This window comes from Pteropus alecto, unplaced genomic scaffold, assembly GCF_000325575.1.
Source record: "Pteropus alecto unplaced genomic scaffold, ASM32557v1 scaffold106, whole genome shotgun sequence".
Taxonomy (NCBI): domain Eukaryota; kingdom Metazoa; phylum Chordata; class Mammalia; order Chiroptera; family Pteropodidae; genus Pteropus; species Pteropus alecto.
Genome location: NW_006442103.1, coordinates 267,128 through 290,281, shown reverse-complemented (window position 1 = coordinate 290,281; position 23,154 = coordinate 267,128). Strand labels below are relative to the sequence as shown.

The 23,154-nt window shown below is 44.6% G+C and overlaps 1 protein-coding gene across 2 annotated transcripts in view; it reads left to right on the top strand.

Annotated features, from left to right (window-relative positions):
- The first annotated feature begins 506 nt into the window (after positions 1-506).
- The window catches only part of KIRREL1 (kirre like nephrin family adhesion molecule 1), an 82,172-nt gene continuing 59,524 nt past the window's right edge, over positions 507-23,154 (top strand). For both annotated transcript variants that reach the window (XM_015595478.2, XM_025052321.1), the window contains exon 1: positions 507-591. In XM_015595478.2, the coding sequence (XP_015450964.2) occupies positions 522-591 (70 nt within the window). In that variant the 5' untranslated portion in view covers positions 507-521. The remainder of the gene's footprint in view (positions 592-23,154) is intronic.

Sequence of the window (23,154 nt, the reverse complement as noted above, 5' to 3'; positions counted from 1 at the left end):
TGTTTTGTTGGAACAAATGATGGCCAACCAGGGAGCTTATCAGAAGAGGTCTTGGACTTTACTGTGTTTCCTTTTGCTCTAAGGGGGAAGCTGGTCAGATCTCCCAGAGCACTGGGTGGGGAAGTGGAAGCAGATGCTGTTCCATGTGTCACTTCACTGTTCCCTCAACAGCCATACATTTTCTTACCTCCGTGCTTTTTTAGCCTTATGACCTCTTTTACCCAACCTTTACCCTCTGAAATCTTGATTTGCCTCTAAGATGCTCTGTAAATGCCTCTCTTTTTTAAGATAGTCTTCTCTACTCCCCACAAAGAATAAACTATTTTTTCCTTCCAGCTTCGTAAGTAAATTGCTTGAATTTCAACATACTTATATTCCATTTTAATCATAGTAAGCCATTTACCCTGCTTCTCCCACCAGACTGTCACACTCCTGGAGGATAAGGAATATGTCTTGTTCATATTTGTAATTTCCTTCTCTTACCTCTTCTCCCCAGCATGTAGCAGAGTGCCAACCACACGATGAGTCCACACACACACACATGCTTGTTGAGTGACTATTCCAGTTATTTCACTGTGGTTTGTCCACTTGGTGAGTCTCTATAATGAATGTTTAATTCAAAGTCTGGTTCCTCTTCCAGGTAACCACTTATGCTCCTCATACCGTCACTTAATTTGTGCTCAGAGAATACAAACACTTTTTAAATATTATCTTCAGTAGAAAATAATAAGGTGCTGCTAAAAATTCGTGATCGTGCTTTCTAAAACTAAAAGGAAATGGCTTTTGCATGACCTGTACCATTGCTCTTCCTCAACGGTGTGGATGTTGAATGTGAATGTTTTCATCATAACTGCTGATGGGACCACCTTAAAGGGCAGTAGGATTTATTGGGTTGGAGGAAGAAGAAGCAGTGGCCTCTGTAGTCCTTCTCAGTTGTGAGCATCCTGGGATTTGCACACAGCACATATTGTTGGTGGTCCCGCCCTCAGTAGCAACCTAAAAATGTCCAGTGTGGGTTGTAGTCAAGGAAGTATCGCCACCAAAACCTCAAAAATTCACAGTCAAAAATGCTATATCCCAGACTTCATCTTAGGGCTGTTAAATTCTTTCTTGGGAAGGGATTATAAAATCTTTTCAGTTCTTCAGACTTGTATGTTCCCTTTTGTTATTAAAAGTCTTTTCTGGGTGACCAGCACGGGTCTTTTCATTGCACTTTAATGCAGATTCTCCACCAAAGAAACAATTCAGCTGGCTGCATGATGTCAAAACGACTCCTTGTTCACTTAATTCAGTCAGCTGGTGAAGGATCACAGAGTACGAGGCCTTACGCCATCCTGGGTCTTCTTCCTGACTACTAAATAAGCGCTGTGACTTTGAACAAGGTGCTCGATCTCTCCCCTGACATGAGGAAGTTGGGTTAGGTAAAAGCAGAGGCTCATTTTAGCTGTAGCTAAATGCAATTTTTGTATTTATATATAAAATTATTATGTTTTTAACCTTCTCCCCTACCTGAGGGAAGACTGAGAGGGCCCCAGAAGTTGTGTGGATGTGGGAGCTGTGGTGGGCTTTATGAAAAGGGTTTTACTTAGTCCCTTATGTTCACTTTTAAGGTTTCAGGGGTAAATTATGCCTATACTTACCAGGACACACACACACACAAACACACACACACACACACACACACACACATATATACATACATATATATGTATATATATATACATGTGTGTGTGTGTGTGTGTGTGTGTGTGTGATCATGTCATCTATAAATACAATTTTAATTCTTCTTTTTGGACTAAGATGACTTTTAAAGAAAAAGATGTTAGAAGGCTTTTACTTTTATTTTCTCTTAACTTTTGTATTTTTCTATGCATATTACTGATAAACATTACATATATATGTATATATATATACATATATATATGCAACCGCGGGTAAATATAATGCAACCTGAGGTCTTGAATGCTGAAGGGACAGGAAATAGTACTGGGTGTGGTTATGGATGTTGCTAGTTTGGCCAGACTTCCTTAAAGGGATAAGGCTGGAGCAGGGCTCAGAAGGAAGAGACATGGCATGGATTGCAAGAGGAGAAAGAAATCTAGTTCAGGTGTGCGGGTGGGTTGGAGGTTGGGGGTTGGAGCTTGGTGGGCAGCTATGAAAGCCTTATATACCTGGGTTCTGAGTAGACAGCTATTGTGGGTTCTTGAGAAGTGGATCAAGAATGACGTTTGAGAGACTACATTGAGATTTCTGGGCATATGAAATTAGGGAAGGCAAAAAGCAGGGAGGACATTATCATCCAAATGAGACCAGTGGGATATGTATGAGCAGTATGGAAAACATTATAAATATCCCGAGGAAGGGAGTCTCAGAATTAGATCTATTCATTCATTTAACTTGTGCTAAATACTTACTATGTTCTGGAAGGGAACTTAGAGTTGATCTATTCCACGGATTAGGAAATCGAAGACCAGATAAGGGATGGGACCTGCCCAGTGCTACACAGCTGATCTGACTAGCTGATTCCTGATTTCTATTCCAGAGCTCTTTCTACTACAGCTAAGTAACACCCTTATTCCTTGACCTCAGTTCCTGTTTTAAATTTGCATTTAGTGCCTGAAGGGCTCCCCTGGGTATAGAGTGACCTAACACACCCCAGGATATCTACTATAGATGTGCTGCCCCCTACAGTCAAAAGTCAGGGCTTGCCCAGACCCTTTGCCAGCTACCTAGATCCCAGGCCTGAGATTTAAGCTCCCCACAGTGCCTCTTGCACAGATTGCACAGTAACTTAATCGGAAGGGAAGGAGAGAGTCCAAGTGTTCAGGCAAGTGCTGCTCCTAGGCTCCTCTCTGCTGTCCACATCTGTATTCCTTTGACCAGTGTAAGGGCATGTGCTGAAGTACTTAGGTCCCCTTTCCAGTTTGCTTCTTATTCCCATGGACTCTTTTATGCATACACCCATGCAAATGAGGAAAAACCTAGGATTTGGTCCAAGAGGAGCAAGGAAGAGCCACGAGCGACCATCCTATATGATGTTAGGGTCCACAGGTGTCTTATGCAGTTCTTTTTGGAGCCCTGTGTAGCCTCTACTTTCTCTTCGCCACAGGTTTGGCCTGCAGCCATGAAGTGGGCCAAGCAAATGCTAAGTTCTGACCTGGAAGGCTATGCCTTTCTCTTTTGGTCTTGGCAAGGGCAAAAAGTGCAAGTTATGCCCCTCAGCAATCATTTCACCGCCTTGTTGTCTTTTCAGAGTGGTAAGGAGTGGTGGGAGCAAGCTAGCCTCAAACGGATAGGGCTGTGCTTTATCACCCAGCCTATCTCAAAGAAACCTCCACTGCCCTCTTATTTATGATGAGGCCTCCACGGTTTTAGACAGTCAATAGTATGTTTTCATTTCAGTTAGTTTCAATCTGGTAACCATTTATTGTGTGCCAGGCATTGTTAAGTGCCGAGGAAACAGAGATGAATACAATATGGTTACTTGCCTTCCAGGAGCACACGGTTAAGTAAATTTTTATTTAAGACCAACAGCACCCATCTCAGACATAGCAAAGCAATTGACGTACAACAAAATGTATTTTAAGATAGAGAACAAGCGGCATAGTTATAGAAATCCTTGACCATGAGACCAGCCAGCAATATTCCCTTTTTTGATTAGAAAGCAGCTTGGGATATGATGGAGAGAGCACAGAGGAGGAGTTAGAAGACTTGAGTGTCTTCTAGCATTGCTATTAATACTCTATATGCATCAGGCAAATCAATGAACTGTTCTGGCACTCAGTGTCCTGACTCTGAATTGAGGTTCCATTAAATAATTTTTTGGGTCTCTTCCATCTTTAAGATGGAATCAGTCTAGGAAGGCTTCCTGGAAGAAGTGGAATTTAACGTTTAAAAAATGAGAAGGAAACATTAAGTTACTATTCTGGGGAAGGCATCCCTATTGTATAGTATCATCTGGGAAAAATAGAGGTGGGAAGGAATGGAGGGAATGAGAGAATGGAGATAAAGGGTTTTGAACAGATGTTGTGAAGAGGTAGTGTAGGAATTGTTGAGCTGGAGGATGAGGGTGGGAAGGCCTTTGGACCGATTGTAGAAGATTATATCTGAAAGCATATGGTTTATAGAGGGGGAACTTGAAACAGAGACCTGGCAGAGGGAGTCCAGGTGTTCAGATGTTGTCCTCCCACAGCTCGGCAGGATTGCCCTGACCTTGGAATTAAAGGCAGCTCACCACCAGCTACATTTTTAGGAGGGAGGGTGGTGTGGCAAAACCAACTAATTCCTCAAAGCCCTAATTTGAGGGAAGCAGACTAAAAAAATAGTCCTCCCTTCAGGTTCCCTCAGCAACAGCTGTGGGCAGTTCAGGTGTGGCTGGCAGACTCCCTGTCACCAGGGTGACCATAATAACTCCTACACAGAATTCATCCTCCTCTGTGTGGAGAAGGCATCCTCACATTTCTTCTCCTTGGCCCTGATTCCGCAAGCTAGTCACTGTCATTTGGTCTGTTTGGAAGTACTTGTGGGTTTTGAATGCAGCTGGGCACTTAGGATGAGAAAAGTCAAAAGTGTCCTCCCCTGAGTTTTCCCCCATTCTCGCCTTCCGCTAGGAAAGGGATGGAATGTATACAAATCCCTCCAAATATACGTTTCTTTCAGCGTGGTGGAGACACTGAGTGGGAGAGGGGAGGAGGGAGGAGGAGGATAAGAACTGGAATGAAGGGAACACAGTACAAAAAGGGGAAAGAGAAAAATCGGAGAAATGGACCAAGAAATGAGAGCTAGAAAATAAAGTGGAAGAAAGGTGGAACAAAAGAGTGAGAGAAGCAAGGAAATAAGGGTTCTGAGGCAAAGGACAAAGATGCCACTGGGAGAAGGACAGGTGGCCCAGAAGCACAGCTGAGACAGGAAACAAAGGAAAGAGAGGGAGGGGATCACAAAGAGGATCTTGGGCAACAGGAGGAGGGAAAGACCCCGGGGGAAATAGCTAGAGAAAGAAGGGGGGACGGAGAGGGTAAACAGTGAAACAAGGAGGGGGAGATATAACCAGGAGTGGGTACAGAGGAGAAAAAGGAGAGAACAAGGTAGCAGGAGGAGAGACCAGGAAGGCGAGAGGACCAGCAGAGGGAAATGGAAGAGGAGGTAGAGAGGAGAGGGCAAGCAAAAACAGGCAGAAGCCAGGGAGGGAGCCGCAGAAGAGGCACGCATGGCTGGTTTAACGAGCCACTCTCCTCTCCCACTCCCCAGGAGAAGCGCAGCTAATTATGCCTCCATCCTCCCAGGCAGCAGGCGGTCAGGAGGTCTGAAGAAATGCCCTCATCGAGCAGAATGGCAGTGGGGTCTGGGCTAGGGGCAGATAGGAGTGCTGAGCTGGCAGGATGGCAGGGGGGGCCCTGCCCTGGATCAACCAGGCCTCCCTCAGACTGGTGGCCGCATGCTGGCAGCCTGGGGTGGGGTCCTGGGAGAGGACACACCTATTTTGCTTGGCGCTGTGTCACTGCCGTCCTCTTGGGGAAGTCATATGAGAACCAAAGGCTTCGAGAAAAGGGGGCTAGAGAGGAAGAAGCGGCAGGCAGGGTTTCTCCTCCCCAGTGCCTCCAAAGGACCTTTTACCCAGCCCAGTGTTACAGTCAGGAACTCATGCTTCACCTCTGAATCTCAAAGGCACAGAAAAACCAGGACTACTTGAACTTCCAGCCTCCGCCTGCTCAAGCTTTCCACTTGCTCCTTCCTTCTGGGTAGCAGAGAAGCTGACATTAGCACGCTAACTTTTCTGGGCTCACAACTGATGGAACACTTTCTAGATGCCACGGAGGACAGAGCGGTGAATGGAGGCCACCACTGCCCCACGAACAGTTTATTTCCCAATGGGGATTTGTGAGAGATGGAGGACAGTATACGTAAGGGATCTGAGGGAGTGAGACACTGAGCAAAGCTGGAAAGAGCATGACTTTCGAAGTCAGATATACTTGGTTACAGTCCCAACTGTATCACTTATTAGGTGTCAGGCAGATTCAGTTCCTCTGAGTACTGACCCTATGCCAGGCACCCTACTAAGCAATGGTAGTGCATTTGATCCTCACAGTGATCCTGTGAGATTGGTATTTTATCATCCCCATTTTACAGAGGAAGAATTTGTGGCACACAGAGGTTAAGTACCTTTTCCAAAGTCTTACAGCTGAGCTGTGACAGAGCAGCTGGGATTGCACTCAGACAGGCTGGCCTGGATGCCATGCTGCTATCTGCAGCACTCCGAGGCCTTTCTCTGAAGCGGGGATAATGTAAGTGAGCACAGAGCTGTGGGGAGGATTAGCTCGAGTAGAAGTACTTGGCACATAGTAGGTCCTCCTGGGGAAGTCAGTCATCAGTCATATGTCTCTGTCATCTCAGAGTAAGGCAGTAGATGCTAAATTGTCATATGAGTAGCATAGGAAGTTCAAGGACAACTAACTCACTTCTCATTAGGGCGTCCTGGGAAGCTTGACCATCATGGAGAATTAATAATTCGGTTTAGGGATGGGCCAGAGACACCCCCAGGGAAGAGGTGATAATCCAGAGACCACTTCTAAAAGGACCAACACCATTGCCTCCCCACTGCACCCCCATGCTGGTTTTACTAATGCCATTTCTTCCTACTCCCCTACTCATCCCCTATCCCACCATCCCGCCCTCAGCTGCTGCCAAGCTCCTCATGTAAGGCCTGCTCACACTGGCCTCCAGGCTTGGAACATGCCACTGTCACTACCTGGAATATCCTGTCTCGCTCCACTAACAATCCTTGATCTACACCTCCTGCAGAACCAGCCTCAGTGCTCCTGGGGAACTGTGACTTGGTTTGCCTTGTCTGCTGCTCAGGGTCTCCCTGGTGCCTGGGTCCTCAGGACACACTGCTGTGTGGTCATTTGCTCTAGTGGGCTTATTACCTGAACAAACCCTCCTTCACGTTAGAGAATGTGTAGGTGTGTCATATCCAGAATGGCTAGCAAGGGGTTAATAGCAACTTAAATGAAATTTACGGAGAATTTGGGCTATTTCTTTTGTCTTTAGCTGTTCCCAAAGGTGGTGCAAATCCAACTTTTCATTGTAGCAACTGACTTTTGCAAGGATCTCTAGAGTATTCATCCCATTTGCTGATGATGTGCCTGGCCTTAGCCAGGCACAGGGGACCCAGTGAACAAGGCGGTTTCTGTCGCTGGAAGTGGAAAGCACAGGAGGCGTTTTCCTCCTAATAAGCCATGGGGCATTTTGGCATCTTAGTTTTCCTCCTAATAAGCCATGGGGCATTTTGGCATCTTAGTGGATGCTCGGTTATTTTTCTGTTTGTTTATTCTTCTCCCTCTTTTTCTAAGAAACAGATATATAGCACTTTTCCATTTACTAAGCATTTTACAGTGCCTTCGTTTAATTTTCACTACAGTCCCATGAATTGGGTATTATTATCTCCATTTTACAGGGAGACAAACTGATACTGAAAGAGGACCATCCTCTTACTCTGGAGCTGGTTAGAGCCAGGTAGAGCGAGGATGCAGGTCTTGCTTTTTCTTTAGGTATTAGTCGTGTTTCACTGCACAGCACTGTCTGGTAAAAATTACCCTCCCCGGAGGCTTCATTTCTCTTTTAGTTGGAATAAATGACCTTTATCACTGTGGTCATCTGCTCATACCTTTATTAAGCACTTAATTGTGTCTGGCTCGGTATGGATGAAATATGAAGAGATAGGTATGGCCCAGGCCTCGCCCCTCAGGGGCTATAATCTAAGCCAAGACACTGACATGGATAAGCCTGTGCAGGGCATGTAGACGGCAGAATGAAAACAATAGCCTAACGTGAATGGACAACCAAGTATTTACAAGACTGCACAAGGCAAGGATAAGTGCGTTTCAGGGGTGGGGTGGAATAAACAGCTCTTGCCAAGCTGCCTGGGCATATCTCCACGGTGCTAGACCATGGGAGTACATTTTCATACCCATCCTAATTCCCTCTCCTCTGCTATAACAAAAGCCTCTGTGTGTGTGTGTGTGTGTGTGTGTGTGTGTGTGTATTCTTCAGGCTGCCAGGGCACAATTGAGTTGGTTATAAGGCAAGTATTTCTGGGAGTCCTATACTTAGATAATAATGAGGAAACTTTTAGCCCTTTTGTAGCAATATGGTAAAATTTACTCTCCTCCAGTACACATCAAGTTTATCTCTTAACACTGAGCCTTTACGAGATGGAATGAGCACCTGTAATAGAGGATAGAGAGGGGGGTGGGACGTGAGCCAAACAGCAACTCTGAAATCACAGAGATATGAATTTTAATTCTAGACCTGTGAATAATTAGTAACATTCATGACATTGGACAACTTATATGAACTTGCCAAGCCTCAGATGCCTCTTGTGCAGCTGGGAAAATTATCTCTGCCTTACAGGGTTATGGAGAGAATTAAGTGAGATTGTATATATACAACATTCTATAACCTGATGACTCAATGTATTTTTGTTAAATTTCTAATTTTGTATTTAGAAATTTACATGATATAAAATTAAAAGAAATACAAAAGCATAAATAGTCAAATCTCTCACATTGTTATCTTATATCTACCATTTCTCTTCTCCTTATGTATTTTGATTCCCACAAAATCTCCTTGTAGTAGACAGGACAGGGCTCAGTATCCCTATTTTTCAGGAATGGAAACTGAAGCCCAGAGAGATTCAACCATTTACCTAAGGTCACCCAGGTGAAAATGGTAAGATTAGAGGCCAGGGCCCCCTAAGAGTAACCCACATTTCACACTAGAAGGCATGGTCAGAGATGGACCCCAAGTTACTGAATCTTATGATTTTGGGACCATAGACTTTTGAAAATCTTCTGAAAGCTATTGATCTCCTACCACCATCTCATGCCATTCAGGCTCTCACGTATAATTTTATATGGTTTCTCTACCACTAGAAGCCCAAATCATCCCAATGCTTCTTTATATCCTCATCAGGGTTTTAGCTCTGTGGGACTTACTTGGAGAGTAATGGCACATGCTCAGTGACCTGCAAACACAGCCTGATCCCCAAAAAGCCCAGGGTTCTCAAATCAGAAGATCTAGATTCCATTCCTGGCATGGCATGTCCATGGCATGGCTTTGTGACCTTGGACAAGTCCCTCAATTCTCTGAGCTTCACTTTCCTTGTCTATTAAATTGGATTGGTGTTCTATTTCTCAAAAGTTATCTATTAACATTTATAAAGTCATTTTGTACATTGTGAAATTATAAACAAATCTAAGATATTATTTCTCCTTGCAAAGCCTAGGGAGTAAGGAAACTGGAATGTAGACTCATACTTGGAATTTCATTCAGTGGTTTGGAGAATGCCCCTCCTCCTCAGTGGAGGCTGCCCAGCCATGTTGCCCGCTCTGGATTTGGCTCTTACAACCAAGGTCTCCAGTAACAGGCGAGGATGCTGACTCACGTAGCATCGTGCATCTCATCATCAAATCTCAGCTCCCTCTGCTTGTCCTGGTCCAGAGCGAGTGATAACCCTAGTACTAAAACATGTCTCACTGAGACATCTGTAAGCTGGAGCCAGCAAACAGCCTGGTAGAATTGAGGCTGCTGCCTGGTAAAGTTTCCCCTCCCCTCCCCCATTCATTAATGATTATGGGAGGTTTTATTCCCCCCAACAAAAGTGTTAATTAGACATCATTCTGAATAGGATATTACACAAATGAATTAAATTCAAACCAATCAACAAGCCAGCTCTGTGCTTCGGGTCCCCTGAACCAGGAGGGAATTGAAGGCAGTAATGGGAAACAAACGGTAGGACATCGTCTCTAATATAGCGTAATAAGTAGGAAGCTCTTCACTTCTAGCATCTCTTCTTTGATGGCAGATACTTTTGTCTTCCCGCTCCCTTTGCCTCTCATTCCTTTCTCTTTCTTTTTTTTTTCCTTCTCTGCAAACTGCCCCCCACCCCATTCCCCTCCGACACAGACACTCCTGTCCATGAGGCTGGGAGAGTTAGGATTCCTTTCTTGTTACAGAAACTGGCCTAGACTGCCCAGTGGACTTTGGTACTTCCTGAGTATCCTGGTCTTTAGGCTTGTGGCTAGGGTGGAGATGGAAAGAGACTATACCTAATCAGAAGAGCCCAGTTGCAGTCCTTTCTGTCATTCATCACTTTTCACTGTGAATGAGTCTTTGAAAGCTATTAGTTTCCTCAACAGAAAGTAGGGGATATAGTATTTGAGTTCCATGGGTATGCAGTAGGCACTCAAAATATTTGTTGAATCTAATGGCTGGGCAACATCTGGAAACACTTTGTGGCCTGGCAGTGAATTCCTGGTACTGATTGCCCACTGTGGGCAGAGTGGGAAGAACCAGAGGAGGAGGAGTCCCATTTTGAGGGCTCCCATTTGATTAGGGGAGAAGTCACAGAAGCCTGAGAAGTCTTTTAAAAACATGCAAATGAGAACAAGATAGGGCAAAACTAGGTATTAAACACTTGGTGTGTGATGGGAGCTGGGGGAGTGGAGTCTTCTGGGGAGACTAGAGCAGGATGGAGAAGTTGGGGGCTGGGAACTTTTTTTTTGCCATGGGAAGGAAGCGCTTACACAGAGGCCTGGAGATGCTGGAGAGGTTGGGGTGGAGGCTGGGTCTGTGTGGCTGAAGCAGGAAGTATTGACTGGACCGGAAGCAGGGAGATGAGGTTGGTGTAGGTAGGGGACAGGTCGTGAGGGCAGGATTGACTCTCCCCTAGCATCTCCGTGCCTGGCACATAATAGGTGCTCCAGTGAATGTATGAAGTTGGACTTGATGTGATTGGCTGTGAGGGAACTGTGAGGGAAGAACCAGAGGAGGAGGGATCTTTGGGATTAGTAACAGTCAGAAGGGTATTGAAGGCAGAATTTAAAAGTTATTTTCCTTAGGAACAGGATGCAGAGGGTAGAGTGTGAAAAGGGAAGTCCTTCCCAGCATGTGTGAGAAGAGATGAGCTCTGGATGTGCCTTTCTTTAACTCCAGTCTCTCTCAGGAGTAAGAACCCACCCATGAAGCACTCTTTAACTAGTTGTCCCCAGTCTCTTTACAAATCCTCCCCATCCTAGGATAGGGGACCCCTGCTCCCTTTTGAGAGTACCTCCACCGCTATTCCTGTGATGCCTCTTTACAGAAAAATAAGTGGCCACCTTCCTCTCCCAGAGCACCTCACAGCTCTGAGCCAGATGGTGAGCTTTTTGGTGTCACTACTCTATAGTACCTTCTCTTCCTTACTTTGCAGCTCATTTTATTGCTTGTCACCACCACCACCCAAATCAGAAAGCTGTTTGATCCTTGTTACGAAGCCCACTGATGCAGTCCATTTTCTCTTGTTTGGCCCTTGACAAATGGCACTAACACTTCAGAGATAGAATATGAAATTTTTCTTCATCCTTCTCCTCTGATTCTAGGAGACTCAGTTTCCCATAGATTCCCTTCTCACAATTTCTAGTCTATTTTATATTCGATTACTTGGCATGCTTCATATCCCTGAAACCTGAATTCTAAAAGGATCCTGAGCAATGCCTCAAACAGAAGGGAGTTGTCAAGTCTCTGTTATCTCATTACCTGGACATTTTACTTGGTGGCGTGGGTGCACATGTGCTCAAGCTGCTGGTACATGATGTTATGTTCCACCCTTGTGATTTAGTGAAAAGTGTGAGTGTGTGTATTAGAAGTCAGCAGATGTGGGTTCAAGTTCATAGTCCCTTCTTACTAGCTGTAAGACCTTAGGGAAATCACTGAGCCTTTTTGGGATTCAGCTTCCCAGAGTTCAAAATGTTAAGTGAACATGAAAATGATTTGTTAATTATAAAGCTGTTCATCAAATGTATAGGATGATTATTGTTGTTGTTGTTGTTGTTATTTGGAGGTACTGCTGGGAAGGATTATTATTGTTTGCTAATTCTATGTTAGCTCTGTTGTCACTTATCCAGTCAGTAGGAGTTGAGAGACAGGGGGCCCTTATGGATGATCCACACATTGGGTAGCTACAGTAGACATGTTTAAATAATGCGGGGCTACTACTGAAAATCACACATTTTGTTTCTCGTTTCACTAGATATAAATGAATATTCCTTTTTCATTACATAAATTGAAACATGCTAGAGAAATGTATTTTCTACCTAACGAACATTTTTGTTGAACTGTGTGTGTGTTTGCATTTGTATTCATTTTTGCCATTGTTTTACTTTGCTTATATTCTTTCCTTCCATCTCTTTTGGTGTGTATTCGATCTTGGAATCTGGGAATTAAAGTAAGAACTGGTAGGAGCCAACTTCCCTGCCTCCTGGCTAGGTAGCCTATTTGGGCACCCTCTCTACCTCTTATAAGGGATCAATTATTTACCATCCATCAGTTTCTTTTTTCTTTTGGAAGGAAACCTGTTTAGAAGAGTCCCTTTGGGATGTGGGTCCTGAACAGTGAGTCACCAGAGAAGGGAGGTCCAGATGCTATGCTGATATACAGTTGCACCTGTACTCGTGGATGTTGACAGCAAGGACTGCAGAACTCTGCCCCTGTCTCTGGCATCTTCCATCCATCAATGGAGGGGCAAAGATATCAAAGAGACAAGAAGAATTTGACCTTCACACTAGGAGGGTAGATACAAAGGAAGGTGGAAAATCACGAGGTGGAGAGAATTAATATGAAATGAGTACTCTACACTAGACACTCTGCTAGATATTCTACTTACCGTTGACCCATTTAACTTAATTCTCATGGAGCCATGTTAAATAAGAATTATTAATCCTATTTTCTGGGTGAGGTGTTAAGGCTCAGATAGGTGATTGTGGAGCTGGGATTCAAACCACGACCTGTATGACCCCAAGACCCTAGCTCTTTTTACCATCCACAACCTTTCAGGACCTCAGAGAAACACTCTGATGAAGGAGACAGGCCATGTCCCTGCTAGGTCGAGACTGAGTGGCTAATAACAGTAACTGGACGTTTGGGTGACGTTAGCCACAGTCTATATCCTAGTAGCTCTGGTGCCAGTAATTTGGGAGGAACATGCCTTTGATCTTTAAAAAGACATTCAACATCCCCGAAGTCCCAGAAATCTATAGAGTCCTACAGAACCACACAGATCCAAGGGGACAGATGTTTCCAGGGATGGATTTGTATATAGACAGAGTGTACTGTCAGTGTTCTCAACAATTGTGTAGAACCAAGGTCTAGAGAGATACATACCAAAAACAGATAATTACAACCAAGAGGTACTGGGAGAATCCACAAGTGTGGTGCTTTGATATAGAAGGAAGCTTGGGCCCTGACATCGCAAGACAAGGGACATCAGTAACATAGACTACAAGGCAAACGGCATCCCCCGGAGTACAGAATCAGAGGATGGAATTTCAAAATTTTTAATTATTTATTAATCATTGTTCCAGAGTTTGTTTCTGCTAAATTCATTGAGATGGATACTATGATAAACTCATAGTTCTTAGTATACATGTTGGCTGGAGGTGTTTGAGGCAGCGGTAGACAAGTATTTTAGGGAGCCACATGCTGGGATGGAAAACGCATAGCTCCTTGACAGACCAGGGCATGATGGGACATGCTTCATGCTCAAATGATAGAAGGCAGTCTATTGGGTAACCTGTATTTACTAATGGTAAAGCGATGTATTAGTTTGCTAGGGCTGCCATAACAAAATACCACAGACCAGGTGGCTTAAATGACAGAAATTTACTTTTCTTATAGTCATGGAGGCTGGATGTCCAAGGTCAAAGGTCGGCAGAATTGGTTTCTCTGCTTGGCTTCTCTCTATGTCTTCAAATGGTCTTTCCTTTGTGGACACACCCCTGGCATCTCTTTTGTGTGTCCAGATTTTCTCTTCTCACAGGGAAGATTAAATTAGAACTCACTTTAATGACCTCATTTTAACTTAATTACCTCTTTAAATTCCTGTTTCCAAATACAGTCACATTCTGAGGTTCTGGGGGATTCAGGCTTCAATGTATGAACTTTGGGGGTGGGGAATACAATTCAGACCATAACAAGGAACACAGAAAATGAGAATGATTGGAGGGGGCTTGTGGATCTCTCCAGGCCTATGCAGGACCCACAAGGAGAATAAGAGGGTTTATGGAGCAAAAGATGGCGTTGTGTTCTCTCAGACGAAGAACGGTCTGCATGAGGGAGGTGGCTTCACAGAGGGGACATCCTGCCCACCGCGGAGCGTGGTGTGGCCTTGGTCAGCCCACTGGGGGTAATGTCCTCCACTGTAAAGTGATTGGACTGGACTGGATGATACTTAGTCCTCCTGATGGCTTTCCTATGCCCTGGTCTAAGGCTTGACAGGGAGGCAGGGAGGAAAGGCAATTGGGGTGGAGAGCAGGCCAGCTGGAGAAGGAAGACTATGGAAAAGCAGCCCCATGAGGGCAATTGAACAAGAGCGAGGACGCTGGGGGTGAGGGCTGTGAAGGCTGCTGGGTCAGGTTGCATGGCTTTGATCTTCTGTGTGTCTGAAGGGCCTCGGCAGGTCTGCAGTGAACTTCTGTGAGTTTTGGACTTCAATGGGGCCTAGGCTAGGTACAATCTCAGCTCTGCCCTTGAGGGTTGGCTTTCCTATGACAGAAATCCCAGAGGATGTCATGGTGCTACTGATGCCAGGGGACCCAATGATGCCATCATGCCCACTGTGAGTTCAGATTTGGAGTCTTCAACACCTGGGTTCAAATTGTGGCGCAGCTACTGACTAGCTTTGGACCTTTCACAAGTTACTTCATCTCTTTACACTTCTGTTTCTCTCTTTGTGAAAGGGGTTAATCATATTTACTTCTTGTGGATGTTGTGAGCCTTAACTGAATCGGTGTCTATAAAGTGGCTAGCAGAATGCCTGGCATACTTAATTGTTCAATATATGAATATTATTTGAAATCGTTAGCTCTCAAACCCCTCTCTCCTTCCAAACCCTATCAGCAACTCCCCTCCTCCAGGACACATTCTCTGACTAAGCTCATGGAAACATGGTCTCTAGGCAAGGGCCCGTCTCCTTTTCTCCGCACATCTCTCCTTGGCCCCAGAGCCGATTCCTGCCCATAGGGCACGGGATGAGCCTGGGGAGACTGGCTGATTGACTCCCTGCAACTCACTCCCATTTCCTCTCCAGGAAACAGTTCTAGGCTCTGTCAGCTAGACACCAGGCAGGACCAGCATGCCAGCTGCTTGGTGGCTCTGGTCGAGTAGGGGCCTGGCTCTGTGCCCGCAAACCTTCCTGGGAGGCACCCCACAAGCCTGCTGTCCATCTGCTTGGCTGACAGGGGAGGGAGACCAACTATTTCTTCCTTAGGCAGATGATGATGCCTAAGGGATGGAGGTCTGTGCTGAGATCCCATCGATTTGCCCCATGTGTGAGCTGAGTCTTATGTATCCATCCATTTAGTTACTAACTCAACAAATATTTACTGAGTCTCTGCTATGTGCCAGGCATTGTTCTCAGTCCTGGTGGTCCGTGGTGATGAGGTAAATGACGTTCTGCTTGGCATGGCTGGAGGGAGCTGGTTAGTGATGGTGAGAGTGGGTAGAGAACAATGAGTAAATTGACAAGAACATATCAACTAGGAATAAGTGTTATGATGTTGAAAATAACACAGGGTGACATGAAAAAGACTGAACATCTAGTTCCTTTAAAATTTTCTCTTCCTCTTTTAAGAAATGCTTCTTGGTGTATAGTAGGAGACATTGATCTTAGCCCTCAGAGACTTCACAAAATGAAGGTTGAACACAAATAGGGCCTGGGTGGAAGGGAAAAATCCTGTGAGCTGTGGAGAAAAAGTAGATAGAAGCACCTTTTGTTTATTTCCATGACTTCAGAATCCAGAATGGTGCTGTGTAGTAGGTCCTCAATAAATATGAATTGGCTCCAGGAGGCTGAGCTGGGATGGGATGTGCACATCACAGAGAGGCAGAACTCCCTAGACTATGAAGAAGTGTTTTTTAATAACCAGAGCTGTCCAGCAAATAAAAAGGGCTGCTTTGTGGTCCAGTAAGCTATTAGGGTGCAGGAAGAGCCTGAGTGACCACATGCTGGGCCCGATAGACTTGGGACTTTTGATTGAGAGGGAAGTTGGATAAGGTGACCTCCACTGTCCCTTCCAACACTGAGGGTCTGCCATTCTGTCACCACCTCTCCCCAGGCCCGACCTGCCTGGTCTTGCATCATAAATGCCTAGACTTTGCTGACAATGCCTGTGTCTTGCTTACAATAGAATTATCCATGAAGAGAAGGCCTGACGACTCAGCATTAAAAGGGAAAATCATTTGGAAGTAGACTTCCCCCTCCTGACCCTGCAGCTCCATCCCCGTTTTATTTTTCTGTATGAAATTGCCAATAGTAAAATTGCTGGACGCATGGCATGTGCTGTTTGTTTCCTTTATGGCCCCTCATTCACACCATTTGGCTAGTGGAGAGAACAATTAGCAACAGGCTGGAGAACATGAAAACAACAAGGGCTGAACTAGATATGAGAGCCTGGTGGCCTGGGGTGGTGAGGCCAGGACAAGCGTTGCCATATGCCTACAATGTACCACTCATACCCCGCACCAATTCATCAAGCTGGTTTTCCTCTGATCGCTTAGATTGTTCCTGAAGCCCCTGTCTTGAGGGGTTGTGCCTGAGTGCAGTGTTCCTCTTGCTTCCCCACCCCTTCACATCTCCTAATGGGTCGGCGATGTAAATACAGTCTGCTCATGTATTGATATTCTATTTCTAGGCCTTCTTTCCAAATGGCCTAGATGTTGCTACCTGCGTTGGTCTGTTGGTCTCAGAGGGGGGTCCCAGAAGGCAAAGGGAGTGTCTGTCTTGCTCTTTATAGGGAGCTACACTTGTCACCTCTGGGTGTTGTTGTTATGTTTTTTGTTTTGTTTTGATGTGTTTGGCATTTTGTTTTTTGGCAACCATGCCATCACCTTGAGGGCTGTTGACTTGCTTATAAAGCAGAGCTCCAAAGAGAGTAGATAGTTGGTGCACAAGGGCTTCTCCTGCTCAGCGTGAGACTGGGTCTCCCTTGTGCTTTTCCCCTCTGGACAATTCCTTCATCGCTGCTCATACCTAGAGGAGTGATGCAACCCTCAGTTCATTCATTCATTCATTCATTCACTCATTTGTCTGTCCAATTAGCCACAGTTATTGAGGGCCTTCTATGAACTCATTCCAAGGATTGGCCTCTGAGAATGTAAGACCAATCTCTAACCATACGTCTAAAAGGAAAACAGACATGCGGACCAATAAATGTCACAAAGCAAAGCAAGGAGGCTCCATGATAGAGGTAGGAGGTGGTGAACAATAGAAGAAAGAGCAGGGACTTCAGAGTCAGATAGATCAGGGTTTGAATTCCACTCTAGCTTTCACTAGTTTTGTGACCTATTTGAGCCCATGTTTAATGGAACGATGATATCTATCTTTTCTAGATTGTTTTGAGGGAGGATTAAATTAGATAATATGTGGCCAGTGCCCTGTGAGTATGGATCCCTCTTCTCTATTGTCTGAAAGAATGTAAAAGCAGTTCACTTTTCCTGGGGGAAGTTAGGGCTTCACAGTGGAGGTAGTTGTGGAGCTTGATCTTACAGCACAGAGAGCAGTTGTCCAAGTGGAGATGGAGGGGAAGAACATTCTAGAAAGTGGCAACAGGTATTTCCTTAATCCCCAACACTAGTAAGGAAAAGGCCTGACCTAATCAGAGGAGGGCTAGAGTGTGCGCTGTGGCTTGGGTGGCAGGAGATAAGCTGGGGAGGAAGTGAGGAATCTGGCTACAAAGGGCCTTCGGTGTCCAGCTAAAGATTTTGAATTTATCTACTGCAGATGCAAGAAAAAAAGAGTCTTTGTGCTTTCTATCTGTCTGTCTGTGGCAGCCGAGATTGAATGGGGGAATATAGGGAAAAATAAACATTGAGAGTTTTTGCAACTCAGAAGTAACATTGTAAACAGTGAAGAGCCTGTTTTGCTACAAAGAAAAGTCTAAAATATGAGTTTAAAAGAATAGATTTTGAGTTTTATTGTAAACAGCAGGGACATACCGAGGGTTTTTAAGCAGTAAGTGGTGTGAATCGATTTTGTGTTTTAGGATAATAACTTTGGGGGGCACCGCGGAAGTAGGAGTGGAATAGAGGAGAGATACGGCAGAGTGGGTGTGGGATGGAGAGAGACTATAGGCAGTCGTTCAGCAAAAGTTTATTGAGCAGCTATTATGTGCCTGGCACTCGATTGAACATTGAGATATAAAGATGAATTAAATAGGACTCCTGAGGGAAACAGATAGATGGAGAATACAATAAGCTGGGGTAAGAGTTGCGCTAGAGAGAAGCACGAGTCTTTCGGAGGCCTGAGGGAGGGACAGCTAATAAAAGAGGCTATGGACAAGGCCTCTCATTCACCTGCACAGCTGCGCGAGCCTGGCCCAGTTCCCCCGGGGGTGTCAGTCACATCGACAACTACACGAGGTGGTCCTGGTGTTGAAATTGCCCAGGAGAGAGAGAACAGGTTAGAACCAAAGGAGCAGCAATTCAGGAGAAGCATTTCACTTAGAAAGTGTTCAGGAGTTGGCATTGACATTGATTTGAGGTAAGGATTGAGGGAGAGAAAGGGGCCTGGGCCCTGTAAAGAACAGCCCCTCAGAAGGTTCCCCAGAAAGTTCTGAAACAGACCACTACCTAACCTCCTCTCCAGCTCACCAAACCCATTCTCTTCCACCCCATCCAAGCCAACCTAGGCTTTGATGTAAGGGGCAAGGAATTTTAGGAACAACTAGAAGACTGAGGGATCTGTGTCAGGGACATGGGCCTTGGGCAGGCACTGGGGCTTTGGGCTCTTGCCTCTGCTGGCTAAGACTTCTTATCTTTATAATGGAACCCAGAAGGAAAGGGTGACCCCCACTTGCCCTTGGACTGTCTCTTCAGGTTCTAGTCTCCCTCCATTATCTACAATACTTGCCTGATGGTGAGCAAGTCTACCCTCTCATTTGTGAGATGGGATAATGGGGGGAAATGCTTTTTGTACATTGTAAAACCCTAGACTAGGCTGATTTAAGGTTTTAGCTGTCATCATTGTGGGTAGTAGGCTGGCTTGGATGGAGTGGAAGGGAATGGATTTGATGAGCTAGAGAGGAAGTTAAGTAGTTAGTTGGTCTGTTTCCAAACTTTCTGGGGAAGGAGGTGAGAACAAAGTTCAGGGCCTTCACAGAAGCTCAGAGAACTTGCTGTACTGCTCAGCACATCCAGAGTTCGCAATGTCACGGGGAGGCATGGGGTAAGGGCCAGGCAGAGAAAGTCACTCAAAAACCAGAGACTAGAGGCAGGTCCAGGCCTCCGAGCAGACCTCCCAAGGGATGAGAGAGAGAGAGAGAGTGTATGTGTGTAGGGGACAGACATATATGAGAGAATTGGTAGCTGAACAAAGTTTCTAGGTAAGCATGCAAGTAGGAACCCTGTTTGCATGTTCCAGGCGTGGGGTGGGTGACCCTTGTGCCCTTCAACCACTTCCTGTTTCATTAGGTGGCAGCTAGGATATTCAGAAGGAATCTTTAACATGAGCCCAGAAGCATTTGCGTCATTGGCTATGCTATTACTTCATTCTCTGTTACCTGAGCCTCATGTGTAATAGTGTAATGTAATATGTGTAAACTTTCCTCTGCCTTCAAAATTCTTCTGATTAGTCTAATAATCAAATAGACATGAGCCAGATTAGCGAGAGAAAATTACCAAATTTAATATATACATATGTATGAGAACTACACTACCCGAGAGATTCAGAGGCCCCTAGTGCAGGAGAGATTGATTAAGAGACAGAAAAGGTGATTGAGGTGTATTAAGACATCTTCAGCTAAGGATGAGGTAATGTACGTTGGGGGCTTCAATAGGTCATTGCAGGGTAATAAGAACAGATGTTTAGCAAACAGAAGTTTGTCCTGCCCTATAGATAGGTCAAAAGAAGTTAACTTTGATAATAGCTTATTAAGGGCAAGGCTCCTAGTACAAGTTCTTCTAGATAGTTCAAGGGAAGGGCAGAAGTTTCTCTTGAGCCTGAGACTAAAATTGCCTTTAGCTCAAAACAATCCATACACTACAGAAGCACACCTACGGGTGCTTACTTCTGAACCCCCACAGTAATGTGGGTGCCTCACAGGGTTATTATGAGATGAGGTGAGGCTCTGAAAATGAAAGCCTTGGTTAATCCACAAAGTGCCATACTGCATAACAACAGCTTATGTTTTTTGAGTGCTTCCTAAGTGCCAGGCACTGTTCTATGTATCTCACCTCATAAATCTTCACAACCACCTGAGGTAAGTACAGTTATTCTCCCGTGTGTAGGTGAGAAAATGGGCTCACAGAAGGTTGCACAACAGACTAGGCAGTTTGTCTCTGGCTTGTGCTCTTAACCACTGGCTGCACTATCTTTTTGTGGTGTATTATTGTGTGTCATGTAAAAAATGGTTATTCGTTGTGATGGACACTCCAGCACCTACTGTAAGGAGGTGGACTGTGGGGAGACAAGGAGAAACTCCATGCTGAGTGGCCTTGAGATCTGCACTGGGAAAAGAAAGTGGATGGAAAGCTCTTTAAAAAAAAAAAAAAAAGTGACACAAGCATAAGATAGCTTTTGACCAGCTGGCATCCTATCTTAAGAACACTGACTCCAGGCCACCCCTCCCCCAGTCCTGCTCATGTGTACCTCCACCTTTTGCTTGGCCCCTTCCGCACTCCTCCCTTCCCCCAACCTGTGGCCTCCTCCCCAGCCTGGATCAGATATAGCCTTTGTCTTTCTGCCTGGCTGCTCCTTTTCAGGGAATAAAGGCTTCTGTGTCTGGGAGCACTAATCGTTCAGGGGAACCCAAGGGGCAGCTTTGGGAAGTTAAATGGGGCTCCCCAAATAAACTCTTTTTCTTAGCCTTTGCCGCTTCTCCTTATCTTCTTCCCCTAGTCTGGGTACCCCATTACAGTTAAGTTTCAGGGTCTGTGAAGGAGGCTTCTGCTTTTTTGGGTCCCTGCTTGTGGAAAGAGGAGGAAACAGAGCAGAAAATGTGTCTTCTGCAGAGGCACTGAGGAGGCCGTGCAAGGGAGCTGTGAACACAGTACTGATGAGGCCTCCTCCTTTGCTTTCCTCCTGACCTGTGTGCCCACCAAGACCAGCTATTAGGGTACTGAAAGGGGCTGGGGCTCCTGGCGACCTGGGCCTGTTGGCTGGTGGCTGTTCCTTTGTGGACACCATGTACTCCCTCCCAGTGGAGAAAGGGTGCAACTACTAACTAGAGTGAGGTGAGCGGAGAGCCATGACGTAGATGGCAAAAAGGCTAATGCAACTTTATGTCACTTTATAATCACAATTATTTCTAATAGCTGCCATTTACATAGTTTAGTCTGGCTAAACTCTTTACATGTTTTAGTTATCTAATCTTTGCAGTCGTATTTTATAGATGAAGAAACTTAGGCTCAGAGAGGTTACTTAAGTGTCCATAGTTATATTACCATTGAGACAATACAGTGCTGAAATTAGGATCAGGCTCCTTGATGGCAAAAGACTTATTGCTTAATCCTATTTTTTTATCCTAATGCTACAAATTACTAGTTTTATGACATTAGGCAAATTATTTCTCTCAGCCTCTATTCTATTTCTATCTGTAAAATGGGGTTAATAGTATGTATTGTAATAGTAGGTGTTGTGGATTCAGTGAGACAATCCATATAAAATGACAAGCTTAATATCTTGATCATTCATTCATTCTTTTAGCAAATATAAGGCGGATGTCAACTCAGTGCCAGGGACTGTGTTACATGTATCGACAAAAATATATCTAGCCTAAGAAAAAGTCTTAAGAGTTTATTTGAGCCAAACTGACACCAATTGCCATGAAGCAAAATCTCAACAGATTGAGAAAATGATCCAAAGGATGGTAATTTTACAGCTCATTTTATACATTAGAATCAAAGGAGGAGACTGGAGAGTTACATGAAATCATTGGTGGTGGATTAGGGAGGCGGGAGAAGACAAAGTGGGGAAATCTCTGAGATTGAATAAAAAGTAAAAGCAAGAGACACATACTTCTTTTACATTGGTGGGTACAGAATAGTTAATAATTAACATTCACAGCACATGGAGATGGTATTCAGGGAACAAGATAACAATGAGGGGATCTGTGGTCCTGTGCTCTGGTGGGAGGTTGTACCCTGAGGGGTCTGGGAAAGATTACTCTGACATTCCAAGGGTATGCTATCTTAGATGCAAAAAGACAATAAACAGGTTCACTTAAGGTAAAGGTTGACCCTTGTTAAGGAAGCTATAGGCCAAGGATGTGACTACCCACCACTACCCACTTTTAGTTAGAAATTTTTATATTTAGACCATCCTATGTGGTTACTTTTGGTCTCTGAGTTTGTGAGGCCCCCTATGCAGGCTTCCCCTAAGCTTGTCAGGTTTAGTATGCGGCCCCTTTTTTATCCACAGTTTCTCCTTTTGGTCATAAATTAATTTGAAGGATACATTGATGACCAACCTTTTGGTGGGATAATGTGGTCCCACAGTGCTAGCAAGGCTCATTCCTAGGAAGTCTTACTATCGGCATTTGTCTTGCTGAACAATGGACCATCAAGATGGGATCAGACTTTATAACCTTAGATGACAGTCAAGGCCAAATCTTTTTTCAATAAGTAAATGCAAGCGAATGGGAGGCAGTCATATCCTGTGTGTTCCTAGTTTTTGTTGTTGTTGTTGCTTTTTGCTATTTGTCTTACATTTTTTTTTTTTTTGCATCTAGTATAACGTTTACATGCTAGGAACAAGAGCAAGAGTATTAAACCAGCAACATCAATTAGGAGTAGAAAATGTCCAATACTTGACAAGTATGAGTCTGAGGGGAACAAACAACCCAGGCAACCAAAGAACCTTTTACATATATTACCATATTTTTTTATTAAGCTAAAGTATCGTTTTCTCCCTTATCTACTGCCATTTGTGCCTTACAATAAGTTTGGCCAAATGAATGAAGACTCTACTTTTTCATGATCCAGAAGTTATACTTTTTCTTCTGGCCACTTAGTTTCCATAGAAAAGACTTCATGGGGAGGATTAATTTCAATTTCTCAATATATCGTATTTTCAGTATCAATATTATCATAGGTTCATTAACCTTAGGCAAAATTATTTTGCCTATC